This window comes from Pseudophryne corroboree, chromosome 11, assembly GCF_028390025.1.
Source record: "Pseudophryne corroboree isolate aPseCor3 chromosome 11, aPseCor3.hap2, whole genome shotgun sequence".
In the NCBI taxonomy this organism is placed as follows: domain Eukaryota; kingdom Metazoa; phylum Chordata; class Amphibia; order Anura; family Myobatrachidae; genus Pseudophryne; species Pseudophryne corroboree.
Window position 1 is genome coordinate 291,622,637 of NC_086454.1, and position 19,787 is coordinate 291,642,423.

Consider the following 19,787-nt stretch of genomic DNA (forward strand, 5'->3'; position numbering starts at 1 on the left):
CAACCAGATCTTAGCTATCATTTTCTAGAATGTACTGGATGAATGATATCCAGAAATGGATTGGTTGCTGTGGTTAACATCTCCTCTTTGTAGACATTTTTAACAAATTTATCCCACAGGTGACCAAATGAATCCAACTTTATTAACATAAAGTTGGCACTGGGACATGCAGCCATCATCTAATTCTAGACAGTCTGTTAGCACCAATACTAGTCCACTTTGCTTGAGGTCTTTTCTGTAAGGGATATTAGGGCCTAAACCGTATCAGTTCCATTTTGCTAATAAATGAGTTTGTTTTATACTCCCTATTTTTTTATTTTTTTATAGTTTATTACTGGAATACTAAGCAGCTGTTTCTCATTTATTTTCTCATATTTTTATTCCAGGATTTGCCTCTGAAGCAGGGAGTGTCTGCATTAAAAATGACCTGTAGTTCTCTGCTTCATAGGTTAGAAACTTATTTTAATATTTTGTGGCTACAGACAGTCCCACTTAAAAAATAATAATAATAATAAAAAAAAAAAAGCTTTGTCTTGTTTACTAATTGGCAATGTAGCCTTTTTTTAAGGGGGTTAAAATTATTATTTATACATTTTCTTTTTTTTCTGATTGGCCAAAATGAAATCTCTAAATTACAACAAGGCAGTGAAAGTCAAATGGCGTAACTGTATCTCCACCAGCTATTTATTATCTTTACAAAATTGACACAGTCGATAAAGTTTCGATATTTCAATTTACCTGTGTCCATATTGGCCAGTAAAATTCTAAAAGTTTTTTGTTTACTTTTATTTAATCAAATTTCAAGCTTTTTTTGTGGGAATTAAAGTAATCGGATATATTTTTGAAAATAAATAAAATAAAAACACCTAATTCCATTGGGACTGCTGGCCAGTGCAGGTGAAAATGTGTGTATTTACTTTTGGATTGTACACTGCAGATGCTTCATCTTCCTCCTCTTCCACCATGGGCGGTGCTCGCAGTTCCTTTACCACCACTTCCAGTCCTTCTAATTACTCTACCTCACTCACCGACACCAAAGCTATGCAATCCTCTGCCACGGGGGTAAGTAAGCCAGGGGTAAGTGAAAAGCTGTTAGCCAATAATGTGGGAAGGCAGCAGTCCGTGCCATTGAGATGGACGGTCCTAAACATTTCTCCACCCCCGGAAGACCTGCTGGATAGCAGTCAGATGTCCTGCCAAGATGAAGGGGGTGGACCGGAGGAGTCTGAGCAAAGCTGCAACATGTGGACCGAAGACTCAACGTCCAATTTCAGCAACATGAGCTCTCATTCTTACAATGATAACACAGAGGTCCCACGTAAGTCACGAAAGCGAAACACGAAGCAGAGGCCTGGGACCAAACGACGGGATTCCAACATGGACGTTTTTGATGCAGACAGCGCCAAAGCTCCACACTATGTTCTATCCCAGCTCGCCTCGGACAGCAAAAGCAACTGCCAGGCCGGAAATGGGTTAGTATTAGTGCTGCTACACAGTCTCCCACTGTCCTGTTATACTCTTCTTTCACTACTCTTTCCCATTGCAAAACTTAAGAGGGAACAGTTCTCCTAAATTCTTATAGTTTCAGCTCCCTATTAAGCTTATTTGTCCTTAAAATGGACCCAGCACCTATCTATACACAGTGGACCAATATTTATGACAACGCACCCGATCCTTTATTTGGTTACCAGTGACCTCATTGAGGCATAAAGTGACTGATTATTGGTTCATTGCACTAAATGGTTTCCATACCTCAATGATGATAGATATAGTTTGCTGGTCAGTGCTAAGGATGCACTATCAAGAATACTAGACTGTCTCGCACACTGGATGCGGCCATTGTGTTTAGATGATGGGTACAATTTAATTTAGCTATTACTAGCTTTCGCTGAATAATCAACCTGTGGGCCTTTCTATGCTTTGTTATTGCAGTTTAGTAGTTCGCTATTGCGCTTTAGTAGTTAGGATTACTGTATAATAAGATGACAGCTAAGTTTATGTACTTCAATGATCTCCAACCAGCAGTGAATGTGGCATTATAACATGGAATCCCATCACTGAAGCAGAATAGCTAGCCATGCCTTCTCTATGAAGTTGTGTGATGATTATAAGATTCATTCTTGTCTATGAACTAATGTCTCAAACCTCCTTCAAGGTTCTTACATAACACACCCAATATAATGTAGACTTTAATTCCTGGAGAATATATCTTGCTAAAAACAGATATTTAACTAAACAAATAGTATTAAATTTGTTAATGCATTTCAAAAATACTACTTAGCAAGCAAGATCTGCTCTGCTTTGAATCTGTTAGTTTCTCCGACATGTTCTGTTCCCCTGAAGATATTGCTTGGTGAGGGGATTTTATGGCGATTTGGCCAGTAAGTGGTGATGTCTAGGATTATTTATTTAGTCCATGACATGGCAGCACATGCTAGCGCTAATTTGCAGAGAGGCATAACTAGCAGTCATCACATTTTCTCCATGATTGTCAGAAAATAAAGTCTGCTTAGTTATATAATTATTTGGCCCATTGTTGATGCTAGTCATAAATGTCAGTATTTAAGTGTAGCCATCATTTGCAAGAGATTCACTTGCAAAGAGTACTTGATGCAAACTGTTTTAGGTAGACCAGTCTGCCTAGATGGGGAAGACAATGGCCGGATGTACGGCGGCCATGCGAGATGCCGGCTGAACTCAGACTTTTTTTTTTAAAGGGGCAATCATGTACAAGACTAAACCATACCTTGTACACAGTTGCCCCTATAAAAGATGTCAGAGTTTGGCCGGCATACCGTACGGCCGCAGAACTAAGACTTCATTACATCCCGCCCAAAGGCTCAAGTTGCCTCTTCTTATTATATGTATGAGAAAAGACATGAAGGTGGCCATCTCTGAGCTAATGAAAAGTTGTGAAGTGCCAATGGCAGAGTGTCCCAGTGAATAATATGGCATGCCACATGTAACCTCCCCCCCCCCTTATTTTGTTTTAGTAATGTTGCTCCACTAATTGGCCCCTTGTAATTGTACTGCTTTGCAAACTAGGAGCTCTCAGTCTGTCTCCTCCACAGACACACGCCATCTTGTAACAAATCAGAGCACGGTCAAGATTGAGTCTGCCATTTTGTGCAATTTACGACAAATATTTATAAGGATGCCACCTTTGAAATCACTAGCAAAATTGTGACTTATCTGTGGCTAGTTGTGCCATCATTGCATTAACTGTGGCATTGTGCCTCATGCCAAAGATATATCATTAATTCCTTGTGACTTGATAAGCTTGCATTTTCAGGAGTATTCATTGGAAGGCAAGAGACCACAAAATGGTTACTTCTACTTTCTTTATGTGAAAGTCGCACTTACAAGTGCTTAATGGCAGTGACAGTCAACCACACAAGAACATTGGTGCACGAAATGTGAAATCCTGATGGCACATACCATAAGAGCTGATCAGTGTCCCCCCCCCCCCCCCCCACACACACACACACACACACACACACACACACACACACACACACACACACACACTTTGGAACTTAGCTCACAGCCTCGATTAGGTGTTATTTTTAAATAAATAAATCTGCCGATTATCTCCATTCGTTCTGCCTTCACACGTTGATTTCTTATTGCATTTGATGAACCATCCAGGCAAAGGACTTATTTTTCCCTATTTAATTCAGAGCATCGGGGCCTCAGAAGGGAGGGAAGAAGTGCCCTTTGCTGTGTGAGCAGTTTCCATGTAAGAGCGAGGGGAAAGAGCTAAAGATAGTGGTACAGCCGGAGACGCAGCATCGTGCCAGATACCTGACGGAAGGAAGCCGTGGCTCTGTGAAAGATCGTACGCAGCAGGGATTCCCTACAGTAAAGGTAGGCACATTTACCGCACTGAGGGCTTGATTCAGAGGTGAATGCAGTCTCAGCCGCGTCTTTTGGTGGTCGCCCTACTGTGGCTTTATGCAAATGCCACTACAAATTCCTATCCTGGTGTATATCCGTGCATATCAATGTTTAAGGACTGAGACACCCACTTCTAGCATCCGTAGATACTGTAATACCACCTTGGTCGTCTTAACAGCATTGTAGGCCTTGAGTAAAGTAATTCACTTGGGCCCCTAACCACCCATGCATGGGAAACAATTAAAAAAAAAATCATGACATGCCCCTCCTGCGGTCCTGTGCCGCCTTTCTACTAGAGATGAGCGCCGGAAATTTTTCGGGTTTTGTGTTTTGGTTTTGGGTTCGGTTCCGCGGCCGTGTTTTGGGTTCGACCGCGTTTTGGCAAAACCTCACCGAATTTTTTTTGTCGGATTCGGGTGTGTTTTGGATTTGGGTGTTTTTTTCAAAAAACCCTAAAAAACAGCTTAAATCATAGAATTTGGGGGTCGTTTTGATCCCAAAGTATTATTAACCTCAAAAACCATAATTTCCACTCATTTTCAGTCTATTCTGAATACCTCACACCTCACAATATTATTTTTAGTCCTAAAATTTGCATTGAGGTCGCTGTGTGAGTAAGATAAGCGACCCTAGTGGCCGACACAAACACCGGGCCCATCTAGGAGTGGCACTGCAGTGTCACGCAGGATGTCCCTTCCAAAAAACCCTCCCCAAACAGCACATGACGCAAAGAAAAAAAGAGGCGCAATGAGGTAGCTGACTGTGTGAGTAAGATAAGCGACCCTAGTGGCCGACACAAACACCGGGCCCATCTAGGAGTGGCACTGCAGTGTCACGCAGGATGTCCCTTCCAAAAAACCCTCCCCAAACAGCACATGACGCAAAGAAAAAAAGAGGCGCAATGAGGTAGCTGACTGTGTGAGTAAGATAAGCGACCCTAGTGGCCGACACAAACACCGGGCCCATCTAGGAGTGGCACTGCAGTGTCACGCAGGATGTCCCTTCCAAAAAACCCTCCCCAAACAGCACATGACGCAAAGAAAAAAAGAGGCGCAATGAGGTAGCTGACTGTGTGAGTAAGATAAGCGACCCTAGTGGCCGACACAAACACCGGGCCCATCTAGGAGTGGCACTGCAGTGTCACGCAGGATGTCCCTTCCAAAAAACCCTCCCCAAACAGCACATGACGCAAAGAAAAAAAGAGGCGCAATGAGGTAGCTGACTGTGTGAGTAAGATAAGCGACCCTAGTGGCCGACACAAACACCGGGCCCATCTAGGAGTGGCACTGCAGTGTCACGCAGGATGGCCCTTCCAAAAAACCCTCCCCAAACAGCACATGACGCAAAGAAAAATAAAAGAAAAAAGAGGTGCAAGATGGAATTGTCCTTGGGCCCTCCCACCCACCCTTATGTTGTATAAACAAAACAGGACATGCACACTTTAACCAACCCATCATTTCAGTGACAGGGTCTGCCACACGACTGTGACTGATATGACGGGTTGGTTTGGACCCCCCCCCAAAAAAGAAGCAATTAATCTCTCCTTGCACAAACTGGCTCTACAGAGGCAAGATGTCCACCTCATCATCATCCTCCGATATATCACCGTGTACATCCCCCTCCTCACAGATTATCAATTCGTCCCCACTGGAATCCACCATCTCAGCTCCCTGTGTACTTTGTGGAGGCAATTGCTGCTGGTCAATGTCTCCGCGGAGGAATTGATTATAATTCATTTTAATGAACATCATCTTCTCCACATTTTCTGGATGTAACCTCGTACGCCGATTGCTGACAAGGTGAGCGGCGGCACTAAACACTCTTTCGGAGTACACACTTGTGGGAGGGCAACTTAGGTAGAATAAAGCCAGTTTGTGCAAGGGCCTCCAAATTGCCTCTTTTTCCTGCCAGTATAAGTACGGACTGTGTGACGTGCCTACTTGGATGCGGTCACTCATATAATCCTCCACCATTCTTTCAATGGGGAGAGAATCATATGCAGTGACAGTAGACGACATGTCCGTAATCGTTGTCAGGTCCTTCAGTCCGGACCAGATGTCAGCATCAGCAGTCGCTCCAGACTGCCCTGCATCACCGCCAGCGGGTGGGCTCGGAATTCTGAGCCTTTTCCTCGCACCCCCAGTTGCGGGAGAATGTGAAGGAGGAGATGTTGACAGGTCGCGTTCCGCTTGACTTGACAATTTTCTCACCAGCAGGTCTTTCAACCCCAGCAGACTTGTGTCTGCCGGAAAGAGAGATCCAAGGTAGGCTTTAAATCTAGGATCGAGCACGGTGGCCAAAATGTAGTGCTCTGATTTCAACAGATTGACCACCCGTGAATCCTTGTTAAGCGAATTAAGGGCTCCATCCACAAGTCCCACATGCCTAGCGGAATCGCTCCGTGTTAGCTCCTCCTTCAATGTCTCCAGCTTCTTCTGCAAAAGCCTGATGAGGGGAATGACCTGACTCAGGCTGGCAGTGTCTGAACTGACTTCACGTGTGGCAAGTTCAAAGGGCATCAGAACCTTGCACAACGTTGAAATCATTCTCCACTGCGCTTGAGACAAGTGCATTCCACCTCCTATATCGTGCTCAATTGTATAGGCTTGAATGGCCTTTTGCTGCTCCTCCAACCTCTGAAGCATATAGAGGGTTGAATTCCACCTCGTTACCACTTCTTGCTTCAGATGATGGCAGGGCAGGTTCAGTAGTTTTTGGTGGTGCTCCAGTCTTCTGTACGTGGTGCCTGTACGCCGAAAGTGTCCCGCAATTCTTCTGGCCACCGACAGCATCTCTTGCACGCCCCTGTCGTTTTTTAAAAAATTCTGCACCACCAAATTCAAGGTATGTGCAAAACATGGGACGTGCTGGAATTTGCCCATATTTAATGCACACACAATATTGCTGGCGTTGTCCGATGCCACAAATCCACAGGAGAGTCCAATTGGGGTAAGCCATTCCGCGATGATCTTCCTCAGTTGCCGTAAGAGGTTTTCAGCTGTGTGCGTATTCTGGAAACCGGTGATACAAAGCGTAGCCTGCCTAGGAAAGAGTTGGCGTTTGCGAGATGCTGCTACTGGTGCCGCCGCTGCTGTTCTTGCGGCGGGAGTCCATACATCTACCCAGTGGGCTGTCACAGTCATATAGTCCTGACCCTGCCCTGCTCCACTTGTCCACATGTCCGTGGTTAAGTGGACATTGGGTACAACTGCATTTTTTAGGACACTGGTGAGTCTTTTTCTGACGTCCGTGTACATTCTCGGTATCGCCTGCCTAGAGAAGTGGAACCTAGATGGTATTTGGTAACGGGGGCACACTGCCTCAATAAATTGTCTAGTTCCCTGTGAACTAACGGCGGATACCGGACGCACGTCTAACACCAACATAGTTGTCAAGGCCTCAGTTATCCGCTTTGCAGCAGGATGACTGCTGTGATATTTCATCTTCCTCGCAAAGGACTGTTGAACAGTCAATTGCTTACTGGAAGTAGTACAAGTGGGCTTACGACTTCCCCTCTGGGATGACCATCGACTCCCAGCAGCAACAACAGCAGCGCCAGCAGCAGTAGGCGTTACACGCAAGGATGCATCGGAGGAATCCCAGGCAGGAGAGGAATCATCAGAATTGCCAGTGACATGGCCTGCAGGACTATTGGCATTCCTGGGGAAGGAGGAAATTGACACTGAGGGAGTTGGTGGTGGGGTGGTTTGCGTGAGCTTGGTTACAAGAGGAAGGGATTTACTGGTCAGTGGACTGCTTCCGCTGTCGGCCAAAGTTTTTGAACTTGTCACTGACTTATTATGAATGCGCTGCAGGTGACGTATAAGGGAGGATGTTCCGAGGTGGTTAACGTCCTTACCCCTACTTATTACAGCTTGACAAAGGGAACACACGGCTTGACAAATGTTGTCCGCATTTCTGGTGAAATACTTCCACACCGAAGAGCTGATTTTTTTGGTATTTTCACCAGGCATGTCAACGGCCATATTCCTCCCACGGACAACAGGTGTCTCCCCGGGTGCCTGACTTAAACAAACCACCTCACCATCAGAATCCTCCTGGTCAATTTCCTCCCCAGCGCCAGCAACACCCATATCCTCCTCATCCTGGTGTACTTCAACACTGACATCTTCAATCTGACTATCAGGAACTGGACTGCGGGTGCTCCTTCCAGCACTTGCAGGGGGCGTGCAAATGGTGGAAGGCGCATGCTCTTCACGTCCAGTGTTGGGAAGGTCAGGCATCGCAACCGACACAATTGGACTCTCCTTGTGGATTTGGGATTTCGAAGAACGCACAGTTCTTTGCTGTGCTTTTTCCAGCTTGAGTCTTTTCATTTTTCTAGCGAGAGGCTGAGTGCTTCCATCCTCATGTGAAGCTGAACCACTAGCCATGAACATAGGCCAGGGCCTCAGCCGTTCCTTGCCACTCCGTGTGGTAAATGGCATATTGGCAAGTTTACGCTTCTCCTCCGACAATTTTATTTTAGGTTTTGGAGTCCTTTTTTTACTGATATTTGGTGTTTTGGATTTGACATGCTCTGTACTATGACATTGGGCATCGGCCTTGGCAGACGACGTTGCTGGCATTTCATCGTCTCGGCCATGACTAGTGGCAGCAGCTTCAGCACGAGGTGGAAGTGGATCTTGATCTTTCCCTAATTTTGGAACCTCAACATTTTTGTTCTCCATATTTTAATAGGCACAACTAAAAGGCACCTCAGGTAAACAATGGAGATGGATGGATACTAGTATACAATTATGGATCGAGTGCCGACACAGAGGTAGCTACAGCCGTGGACTACCGTACTGTACTGTGTCTGCTGCTAATATAGACTGGTTGATAATGAGATGTAGTATGTATGTATAAAGAAGAAAGAAAAAAAAACCACGGGTAGGTGGTATACAATTATGGACGGACTGCCGAGTGCCGACACAGAGGTAGCTACAGCCGTGGACTACCGTACTGTACTGTGTCTGCTGCTAATATAGACTGGATGATAATGAGATGTAGTATGTATAAAGAAGAAAAAAAAAAACCACGGGTAGGTGGTATACAATTATGGATGGACTGCCGAGTGCCGACACAGAGGTAGATACAGCCGTGGACTACCGTACTGTACTGTGTCTGCTGCTAATATAGACTGGATGATAATGAGATGTAGTATGTATAAAGAAGAGCGAAAAAAAACCACGGGTAGGTGGTATACAATTCTGGACGGACTGCCGAGTGCCGACACAGAGGTAGCTACAGCCGTGGACTACCGTACTGTACTGTGTCTGCTGCTAATATAGACTGGATGATAATGAGATGTTGTATGTATAAAGAAGAAAGGAAAAAAAAAACACGGGTAGGTGGTATACAATTATGGATGGACTGCCGAGTGCCGACACAGAGGTAGCTACAGCCGTGGACTACCGTACTGTACTGTGTCTGCTGCTAATATAGACTGGATGATAATGAGATGTAGTATGTATAAAGAAGAAAGAAAAAAAAACCACGGGTAGGTGGTATACAATTATGGACGGACTGCCGAGTGCCGACACAGAGGTAGCTACAGCCGTGGACTACCGTACTGTACTGTGTCTGCTGCTAATATAGACTGGATGATAATGAGATGTAGTATGTATAAAGAAGAAAGAAAAAAAAACCCACGGGTAGGTGGTATACAATTATGGATGGACTGCCGAGTGCCGACACAGAGGTAGCTACAGCCGTGGACTACCGTACTGTACTGTGTCTGCTGCTAATATAGACTGGATGATAATGAGATGTAGTATGTATAAAGAAGAAAGAAAAAAAAACCCACGGGTAGGTGGTATACAATTATGGATGGACTGCCGAGTGCCGACACAGAGGTAGCTACAGCCGTGGACTACCGTACTGTACTGTGTCTGCTGCTAATATAGACTGGTTGATAAAGAGATGTAGTAGTAGTATGTATGTATAAAGAAGAAAGAAAAAAAAACCACGGGTAGGTGGTATACAATTATGGACGGACTGCCGAGTGCCGACACAGAGGTAGCTACAGCCGTGAACTACCGTACTGTGTCTGCTGCGACTGGATGATAAATAATGATATAAAAAATATATATATATCACTACTGCAGCCGGACAGGTATATATTATATAATGACGGACCTGCTGGACACTGTCTGTCAGCAGAATGAGTTTTTTATAGAATAAAAAAACGCCACACAAGTCACACGACGAGTGTTTAACTTTTTCAGGCAATCACAATATAGTATACTATACTGGTGGTCAGTGTGGTCAGGTCACTGGTCAGTCACACTGGCAGTGGCACTCCTGCAGCAAAAGTGTGCACTGTTTAATTTTAATAATATGTACTCCTGGCTCCTGCTATAACCTATAACTGCTCCCCAGTCTCCCCCACAATTAAGCTGTGTGAGCACAGTCAGATATTATACATAGATGATGCAGCACACTGGGCTGAGCACAGATATGGTATGTGACTGAGTCACTGTGTATCGTTTTTTTCAGGCAGAGAACGGATTATATTAAATAAAACTGCACTGGTGGTCACTGGTCAGTGGTCAGTCACTAGTAAACTCTGCATTCTCTAGTACTCCTAAGCTCCAGTAAATCAAGTGTCTCTGTCTCAATCTCACTCTCTCTCTTCTAATCTAAATGGAGAGGACGCCAGCCACGTCCTCTCCCTATCAATCTCAATGCACGTGTGAAAATGGCGGCGACGCGCGGCTCTTTTATATAGAATCCGAGTCTCGCGATAGAATCCGAGCCTCGCGAGAATCCGACAGCGTCATGATGACGTTCGGGCGCGCTCGGGTTAACCGAGCAAGGCGGGAAGATCCGAGTCGCTCGGATCCGTGTAAAAAAAGCTGAAGTTCGGGCGGGTTCGGATTCCGAGGAACCGAACCCGCTCATCTCTACTTTCTACATGCTTCATATAATGAATGGCTGTCAGCACTCTGATTGGTGGATCGCTCCAGCCATACCATTGGTGGATTGCTCCAGCTGGGGTGATACTTTGTTGTTCTTGCATAGCAGTTTTGGTGTTCAGTCCAGTCCAGTATGTCTGATGGGCCTGTCCATCGCCCCTTCCTTCTCAGTACATCAGATTATGGCTCCCCCTTTTCCGATGGCTTCTCACATGTGACCCCAGTGTTGATCGTCCAGATCATCTCTCATTCTTTTACCATGTCTTGATGTGTCTTCAGGTGTTATTTGCTAGACAGTATATCATAGATGTGCAATCTTTATTTCTGTTAAAGGCCGGTACACACTATGCGATACGCTCCATGAGCTATATCGCATAGTGTTTTCCCTCCCAGGCCGCCGACATAGTGCATACACACTGTACGATATCGCAAGCAATATTGTACAGTGACGTTATGCTGCGGCCGGCCTGTGCATAACCGTTATGGACGGTAAGTCCAAATTGAGCTGCATGCACAGGCGTCGGAGGGGGGCGATAACAATGCCCTGGACCGTGCGTTGCTCATCGTCCATACCATATATAGTGGGTGATATCGCACACGATATCACATGAAGGCTGAAAATGAGCGATATTGTGTGTGGTATGTATATTTTAATTTTGCAATGACAGTCAATAAAAGATTATTCAATTCAAAAAAGTTATATCTGGACTAAGCATAAAACTAACTGTATTAGAGAGACTGTTTTGTCATGATATTTATTAGATGTATAGACGGGATGGTGTTACATTGCCGGCAGACGGGATCCCGGCAGTCAGAATAACGACGCTGGAATCCTGACACCTAAAAATGCTGACACGCGATCCCGACCATCATGGTCTTTTCCCACTCTATATCCATAGAGTGTGAATAGAACCTGCCTGCAAGGGGCTACGTTGCGCTCGCCACCCTCCCCCCCGGCATTCTCGCGGCCAGGATCCTGGCGTCAGGATGCTGACAGCCAGCATACTGACCGCCGGTCTCACAGCCCCAACCCGTATAGACACGTTTCCTCATACATTATTGCTGCAGTCGCCCCAGACGTCCCTTCTTGGGGACACCAGATCCTGTGCGATTCTGATTGCATAAAGCATCTTTTTCACACAAATGTGCGTCTTAATCTCAATGCAACAAAACCAGTTCACAAGACTGCACTGATTAATTTAATAAGCGACACTTATCGGTGTGCGACTGACTTTGACTCTGTATGCAAAGTGCTACGATGCAGCTGCCGTGGCTTTTTCAAGTTTCGTTGTTTTTTGTATACAGATTCAGACTCCGTTGCACATAGATATACAAGTGTCACACATCCAGTGCAGGCTTGTGTTTTGCACTGTGATTAAGATGCTCATTCACGCTGTATATTTTCTCCTGAGTTCTACATGAAATGGTAGAGTGGTTTGTCAGCCTCCCATAATGTATGTACCCTGTGTTCCTAACTCTCATTAGGAAGGGACATTCATGTCAGACTCTGTTACTCTATTCCAGCTGGAAGGTCACAATGAGCCTGTGGTGCTTCAAGTGTTTGTAGGCAATGATTCCGGCCGAGTGAAGCCGCACGGATTCTACCAGGCCTGCAGAGTGACCGGGAGGAACACGACTCCCTGCAAGGAAGTGGACATAGAGGGCACCACAGTCATAGAGGTCATGCTTGACCCGAGCAACATGATGACTCTAGCGTAAGTAACTGATGTACTAGCAGCACACGCCCACAGGGGCCAAGTTGTTGTACCCTTTGTAACCGGCATATGTTATTGTGCCACTGTGCACAATGCTTTTGTTGGTTTTTATGGGACATTTTGATGTGAAATGCAGAAATACCAGATTTTTATCAGCACTGGTCCATGCAAAGAATGTAGACTTTCCTGAAATCCTGTATTGACCAAAAATTTGTACAGTCATCCTGAATATACATTTTTCATTTTTGTTGTGTCATTTCTTTTAACTGTTGCTAAATGCTACTATATACTGTTTTGTAAAATGTGTTTTTCTATCATATAAGTGACAGACTTCATTCATTAGAGGCAACATTCAAGTTATCCATTTTTGAGAGATACTTTATTCAAAAAGTTGTCGCAGGTGAAGGATTTTTCTCTTATCGCGTTGTATGGGCAGTGTATATTATTTATATTGCAGCCAATCACGTCACTGGGAGCCAGTGACATCACTGAAGCGTGAGACTTTGTGTGTCTATCAATTCCCCATGATGTTACTAGTCAGTGAATAGGCTGCATTCTCATGACTGTTGATTGAAACCACAAAACCGTCCTCTCCCAAAACTCGCAGGCGATTGGTATTCTTTAAAGCAGAGATTCCCAACTACGGTCTTCTAACAGTCAGTGACATGCGGTGAGGTGAGGCAGAGCCTCTCCTGTCATACTCCAGTATAAGCCAGAGCTTTGACTAAATAAAGAATATGTTTCAAATATCTTCTTTGTATTAATCTAATAATTTTTATTGTCAAAACTCTGGAGTAAAAAGTCTATGTCAGGCGAGGCAGTGGCTCCCCTGCCTACCTTGTTTCCACATCTCTGATCAATACTCACCAAATTCCCAGCAGTCAATACTGATGCACCTGTGTATAATGCCCACATAAACCCTTGAGCTCATATATTGTGTGTAAATATGGCTCTGATACTAGCCAGTGCCTCCTGAGCCATTTACCTCACTGTACGTCCCTTCTAACAGTCCAGGTTTTAAGGATAGCTATATGTTAGCACAGGTGACTTAATTAGTATATCAGTTATTTTGATTTGACCATCTGTGCTGAAGCATGAATACCATAAAAACCTGGACTGTTACTCTGCCGTTGGGAATCCCTGCTTTAAAGTAAGCCTAATTGTTTCACCAATGATAATTGTCAATGCATAAAACAGTAGTTTCCAGCTCCAGCTGAATGCATGTTTTCCAGATCTCCTCAGTATTGCAAGTGAAATAATTGGCACCATCTGTAGTTCTCTTAAAATGTGTCAGGCAGTAATGGATGCACCTGTGCACCAGCTAGGAGATCTAGAAAACATGCACTGTCCCGGAGGAAATTACCAGATGAATACAGTAGGGGGACAAAAATATTAATAAGGGCAACTAACATCTATAGTATCATTATAGTCAATTCAATTATATGAATAGGTTGGGGGATATGCATATGATAAGCCTCAGATTTTGACTTCTCTTTTTCAGAGAAATTAGCATTCATGATGGTTCAGTACATTCATGATGGTTCAGTACTTATTAGAATTTAATGGTCTGCTTCCGCTTACTGTTGAAAAGTATACCATTATAGCCTTCGCCTTTACCTGTGTAACCCTTTACTTACAATGACAATATTCCACAGGGTGGATTGTGTTGGAATTTTGAAGCTGCGGAATGCCGATGTTGAAGCCCGTATCGGGATTGCTGGCTCGAAGAAGAAAAGCACACGTGCCAGGCTGGTGTTTCGAGTAAATATCACTCGGAAGGACGGAACCATTTTAACTCTACAAACGCCCTCGTCTCCAATCATCTGTAGTAAGTATTATTATTATTATCCTTTTATTTATATGGTGCCACAAGGGTTCCGCAGCGCTCAATTACAGAGTACATATGCACATAATCAAAACAGGAAAACAGTGACTTACAGTTGAAGACAATACAGGACAAGTACAGGGTAACTAAGCATAACTACACCAGTAAACGACATAAACGGCATAGAGATAAGTTCCAAGGTGGCCAAAAAACTGCAGGATTTGGGCAGTTGAGGATTATTAAAGTAAGAAAAGGATAAGCACATGAGGGAAGAGGGCCCTACTCGTGAGAGCTTACATTCTGAGGGGAGGGGTAGACAGACAGGGGTGACACAGATGGGGTACATGGAGAGCGTGGAACAGAGGGTTAGGATGAGATTTGGCTGGGTTTGGTAAAGAAATGGGTCTTAAGAGCCCGTTTGACGTTTTGTAGAGAGGTGGAGAGTCTGAGGGGGAGAGGTAAAGAATTCCAGAGAAAGGGAGCATCACGTAAAAAATCATGGAGATAGGAGTGGGAGGAAGTGATCAGAAGACAGGAGAGTCGGCGTGCATCAGCAGAGCGAAGAGAATGGGTGGGAGAGTAAAGGGAGATAAGGTCAGATGTAAATGGGAGAGGAATGAGTGTGAGAAGTTTGAATTGGATTCTGAAAGGGAAGGGAAGCCAGTGAAGGGCTTGTAGGAGAGGGGAGGTGGACGTACTGTAGTGTGTTTGGTGAGGAAGATGAGCCGTGCTGCAGCATTGAGGATAGATTGGAGTGGACAGAGGTAATTGTCAGGGAGGCCAGTTAGAAGGCGATTACAGTAGTCCAATCTGGAAATAATCAGTGAGTGAATAATGATCTTGGTGGCATCCTGGGTGAGAAAAGGTCTGATCCAGGGCTGGATTTAGGGGGGGGGGCGAAGGGGGCGACCGCCCCCCCTAACACAGTCATAGCCATGCCCACTTTTGAGCAATAGAGAGCTCTCTGGGGAGAGCCTGAGGCAGAACGATGTGCTGCAGCCCATACCACAGCAGCACAGAGGAGCCAGGAGAGCAAGGGTTACAGAGTATTTGGCCCTCACTTGCTGGTGTGTGGGTACTAGGGCTAATAAATACAGTTACCCCTCAGCACAGTCACATGTACTTAGAACAATCACAAAGCTCTATCTCAGTCTCACGCAAAAGTTCAGTCAGAATTGAGAGAGGAGGATGGGAGGAGTTTGGACTGGAGAGGGGAGGAGTCAAGATTAAACAGTAAACCGCCCCCCCTAAAAGAAAAGTCTAGATCCGTCCCTGGTCTGATCCTGTATTATGTAACCTATGCAATGTCTTCAGATTATTTATTAACGTTTAAATAGAAACATAGAATTTGACGGCAGATAAGAACCACTTGACCCATCTAGTTCATCTATATCAACATTTATTAATATAATGCCAGCATATTATATCTTACATCACAATTGAGAACAAACACAGTAATTGAGAACAAAACCGGGTATTCACAGGCCGAAAGGGGTAAGCGGGCACTGCTCACAAGCTTGCAATCTGTATGATTACAGGAGTTCAATATATGAGGTTACATATTGCATTGCAGCATGGTTGGGGGTAGTGGTTGGCACTGAGGCCAATTCTTGAGCAAAGCAACATCTGTGTATAGTTTGTATGTTATCTCCAGGTGCTACGTACTGTTTGTGTTATTGGCTTCTGACAATAAATTAACATTTAGTGCGTTTGTGTTACATGTGGTAGGGAAAGTAGATAATATGTGTGCACTATTTAAATAACTCTTAATAAATGAAATAAATATTGGTGCATATTTCAAGTAAATAAATACATGCCTGCTGGGCTGTATGAGCCACTTACTGATACCCCTTTCACACCGCCTAAGGCTGGTGGCACCCGGGAACCTGACAAGGGAGCTCCCAGGTTGTGACCCGCCTCAGGCGCCTTTCACACCGCAGTCAGCAGTCCGGCATATTGTCGGGTTGCTGACATCAGCGGTGACGCAGCGGGGCCGGTGCTTGGTATATAGAGTGAACGGGAAATCACATAGACCCGGCTCCCGTTCACACCACACAGTGAGCCGGGTTGAACACTAGTTCAACCCTGCTCAAGAGCAGGGTTGAAATACCGGGTCACTTACCCTGGTATTTCAACCTTGGCACCCTTTCACACCGCACATGAACACGGGTTATGCGCGTTCATGTGCCAAAAACCCGTGTTCAGAGGTGCTGGTGAGAAAGGGGTATTAGCAATGTTGGTTTAGAGTCAGAGACACTGGAATATCTACAATGCTATAGCGCAGTGATGGCTAACCTTGACACTCCAGCTGTTGTTGGACTACCCAGCATGCCATGCTACAGTTTTGCTATTTGGCCATGCTAAAACTGATGCAGGGCATGCTGGGATGTGTAGTTCAACAACAGCTGGAGTGTCAAGGTTAGCCATCACTGCTATAGTGGGTGCTCGGTGTGTGATATACATGGCCCCCTGGATACCGGGGGATCACCCTGCACCAATAGACTATACTTAACAATCTGCCATTTCCCATGAAATCTATGCATGTGCTGTGGAAATCACTGTGAAAGTGGCACTTCTCCATTTTCCTGACCTGCATGTGCACATGTTCCGGCGATACAGGGGGGCTCCCATGGAGAGTGCACAGTTGTCCCCTTCTCTCTTAAACCAGCCTTGGTCAGAGGATTATTTGAGTGTAGTGAGAGAACAGATGGAAGTATTGTGTGGACTGTGTAGAGGGGATGTAATTGGGTAAAATACTTAATGAAGAACATGTGGGTGATTCTGGGATTTGATGAGCAGCCTGACCAGTGAAGACTTCAAGGAACGTGTGAATGTTTGGATACTAGAGGAAATCTGGTTGTGTGAGGGAGGGCATACAACAGAGTGGGTGCAGCCTGGAGCAAGTCCTGTGTATGTGAATGAGAGCAGAGTGTGGATAATAAACGGAGATCTTTTGCAGAGCGGAGGTGGCGTGCTGGGAGATGTGAGATAAGTGAGAAGATGTATACTAGTGTAGTCTTGTTGATGCCATTGATTCGCAATTAATCACTGTAACTGCAATGGGAGATGTGTTGCTAAATGCATGTAACACATGAACAGAAAGTGTTCTGTTATGCAGATAGTAACAAGAAAACCTTGCGTTGAGCTATATAGTTTTGCAATTAACATTAATTGCTAGAGTGGGTCAAGCCTCATTTAAGTAATAAATGCTAACTGGATGATGCAGACCAGACCAGACAAAAGTCTCACTCTTAAGCCGACTACACTTCAGAATGATGGGATCCTGCAAACGGCAAATGCATACACACTTACAGGAGCAGGGGAGCGACGGAGGGTGCCATGCTACATTCAGCAGCATGGCATCGTTAGCCATGTCCTCTGGTTGATCCTGCAGCAGTACCGACCATAAGACATCACTAATAACCACAGGAGCACGCAGATCCGGCGTATACACTGAACAATCCATCCGATATGTTGTTCAGATTTGGCCAGAAAAGACGCATCAATTTGAGGTTGTTCTAGTGTGTGCCCAGGTCTAAGCAGGTCTACACACTATGCAATTATTGGACTAATTTGCCAACCTGACACAACTACCAGATTTATTAAGCATCTTTTTCATTTTGTTTTGTCTTAATTGCCATTTATCCCACAGGGATTTAAAATGACAGTATAATTAAAGGCTAAACCTGGTGTGTTACCTTGGATCAGTAATTAGTATGGAGTGTTTGCTATACAGAGTCTGTGGCCCAATAACCTCTCCAGACAAGCTTTACATAGAAACACACAAAAGGACGGTGTAACTACAACGCACATCTCTTGCACTAGACTGGCGTGTAAGTTTAGTTTAAATATGTCAGGAGGCATTAAAGATTCATCTGCTTACAATAGGACTCTTATTAACATTACATTTAGGTACAACGTGTTTACTCAACTGCATCAACCAATGAGCGTTTCTCAAGTTAGACCATGAAAGCAAGTGTTTAATTGCTGTCTGGCCAGTGCACAAGCAGATGACAAAGGGGCCTGTGTATCAAGTAGTGGAGAATTGGACCAGTGAAGAAGTTACCCATAACAACCAATCAGCTTTGAGGTAGCATTTATCAAGTACATGTTATAAAATGATAGGTAGGAGCCGATTGGTCACTATGGGCAACTTCTCTACTTGCCGACTAAACTCTTTATACATTAACCCAGATCTAAGCTTTGTGTGCAGTATTAGCCCTTGAGAGTTTCATCAGCCCCTTCTCCCACTGACGTATCATGTTTCTACAAAGGGGTGCACAAGCCGTAATTGCTGAACAAATATATATATTAGGATGCATGGTAAGCCTTTCTCTACCGATTGTTATGTGCTTTATTCTGTCTTCTCTTTCTCCTCTGTACATGGGAACAGAAGTGCATATTCCACAAACATTGTCTGGGCTGTGTGGATGGCAGTGATTGATGTCTTCGTGTCTTAGCAAGGGCACGTCCTTATCAAATGAGAGATCTTTGTGCCATGTAAATAAATGAAAGCAAGGACAACATTGCCTTTGTCACCCAGATGTATGGTAAAACTGACATAAAAGATAGATATGCGGAATAAAGCTGGCGACTGCTCTACTCATGAACCCCCATTCTCCCCACTGTAGCTCAGCCGGCTGGGGTGCCAGAGATACTGAAGAAGAGTCTGCACACTTGCTCTGTAAAAGGAGAGGAAGAGGTGTTCTTAGTAGGCAAGAACTTCCTGAAAGGAGCGAAGGTCATGTTCCAGGAGAACCTTTCTGGTACGTATATTGCTCTCCTAGTCAGTCCGCTAATACAGTATCTTTTTATCTGATAGAATATATACTCCCATCAGCCATAGCAGTAAAACCACTGAAAGGTGAAGTGAATAACAGTGATTATTTCGTTACGATGGTACCTGTCATAGGGTGGTATATATTATGCAGTAAGGCTGGGTACACACTTGCAGATGTGACATTGTTCAAAATTTCCCCCTGCAAACTATATCGTTTATTCACACTGAACGTTGGCCCTCATTCCGAGTTGATCGCTCGTTGCCGTTTTTCGCAGCTTAGCGATCAGGTGAGAAAACGGCATTTATGCGCATGCGCATGGTACGCAGCGCGCATGCGCTAAGTACTTTCACACAAAACTTTGTAGTTTTACACAAGCTCGAGCGACGCTTTTCAGTCGTTCGGGTGTTCGTTGTTTGATTGACAGGAAGTGGGTGTTTCTGGGCGGCAACTCAGCATTTTCAGGGAGTGTGCTAAAAACGCAGGCGTGCCAGGTAAAAACGCAGGAGTGGCTGGAGAAACGAGGGAGTGGCTGGCTGAACGCAGGGCGTGTTTGTGACGTCAAACCAGGAACTAAACAGACTGCAGTCATCGCAAGCTAGGAGTAAGTATCGAGCCACTCTGAAACTGCATGAAATTTTTTAGTTGCAGA

The 19,787-nt window shown here is 44.7% G+C and overlaps 1 protein-coding gene across 12 annotated transcripts in view; it reads left to right on the top strand.

Moving 5' to 3' along the window:
- Nucleotides 1-19,787, top strand: part of NFAT5 (nuclear factor of activated T cells 5) — a 221,864-nt gene that overhangs the window by 118,215 nt on the left and 83,862 nt on the right. For 7 of the 12 annotated variants that reach the window (XM_063945452.1, XM_063945450.1, XM_063945453.1 and 4 more), the window contains 5 exons: nt 938-1,472; nt 3,681-3,867; nt 12,342-12,532; nt 14,188-14,360; nt 18,989-19,123. In XM_063945452.1, the coding sequence (XP_063801522.1) occupies nt 938-1,472; nt 3,681-3,867; nt 12,342-12,532; nt 14,188-14,360; nt 18,989-19,123 (1,221 nt within the window). Of the gene's footprint in view, nt 1-381; nt 449-937; nt 1,473-3,680; nt 3,868-12,341; nt 12,533-14,187; nt 14,361-18,988; nt 19,124-19,787 lie in introns of those variants that run through there. The other 5 variants (XM_063945458.1, XM_063945459.1, XM_063945460.1 and 2 more) reach the window with 3 other exon arrangements.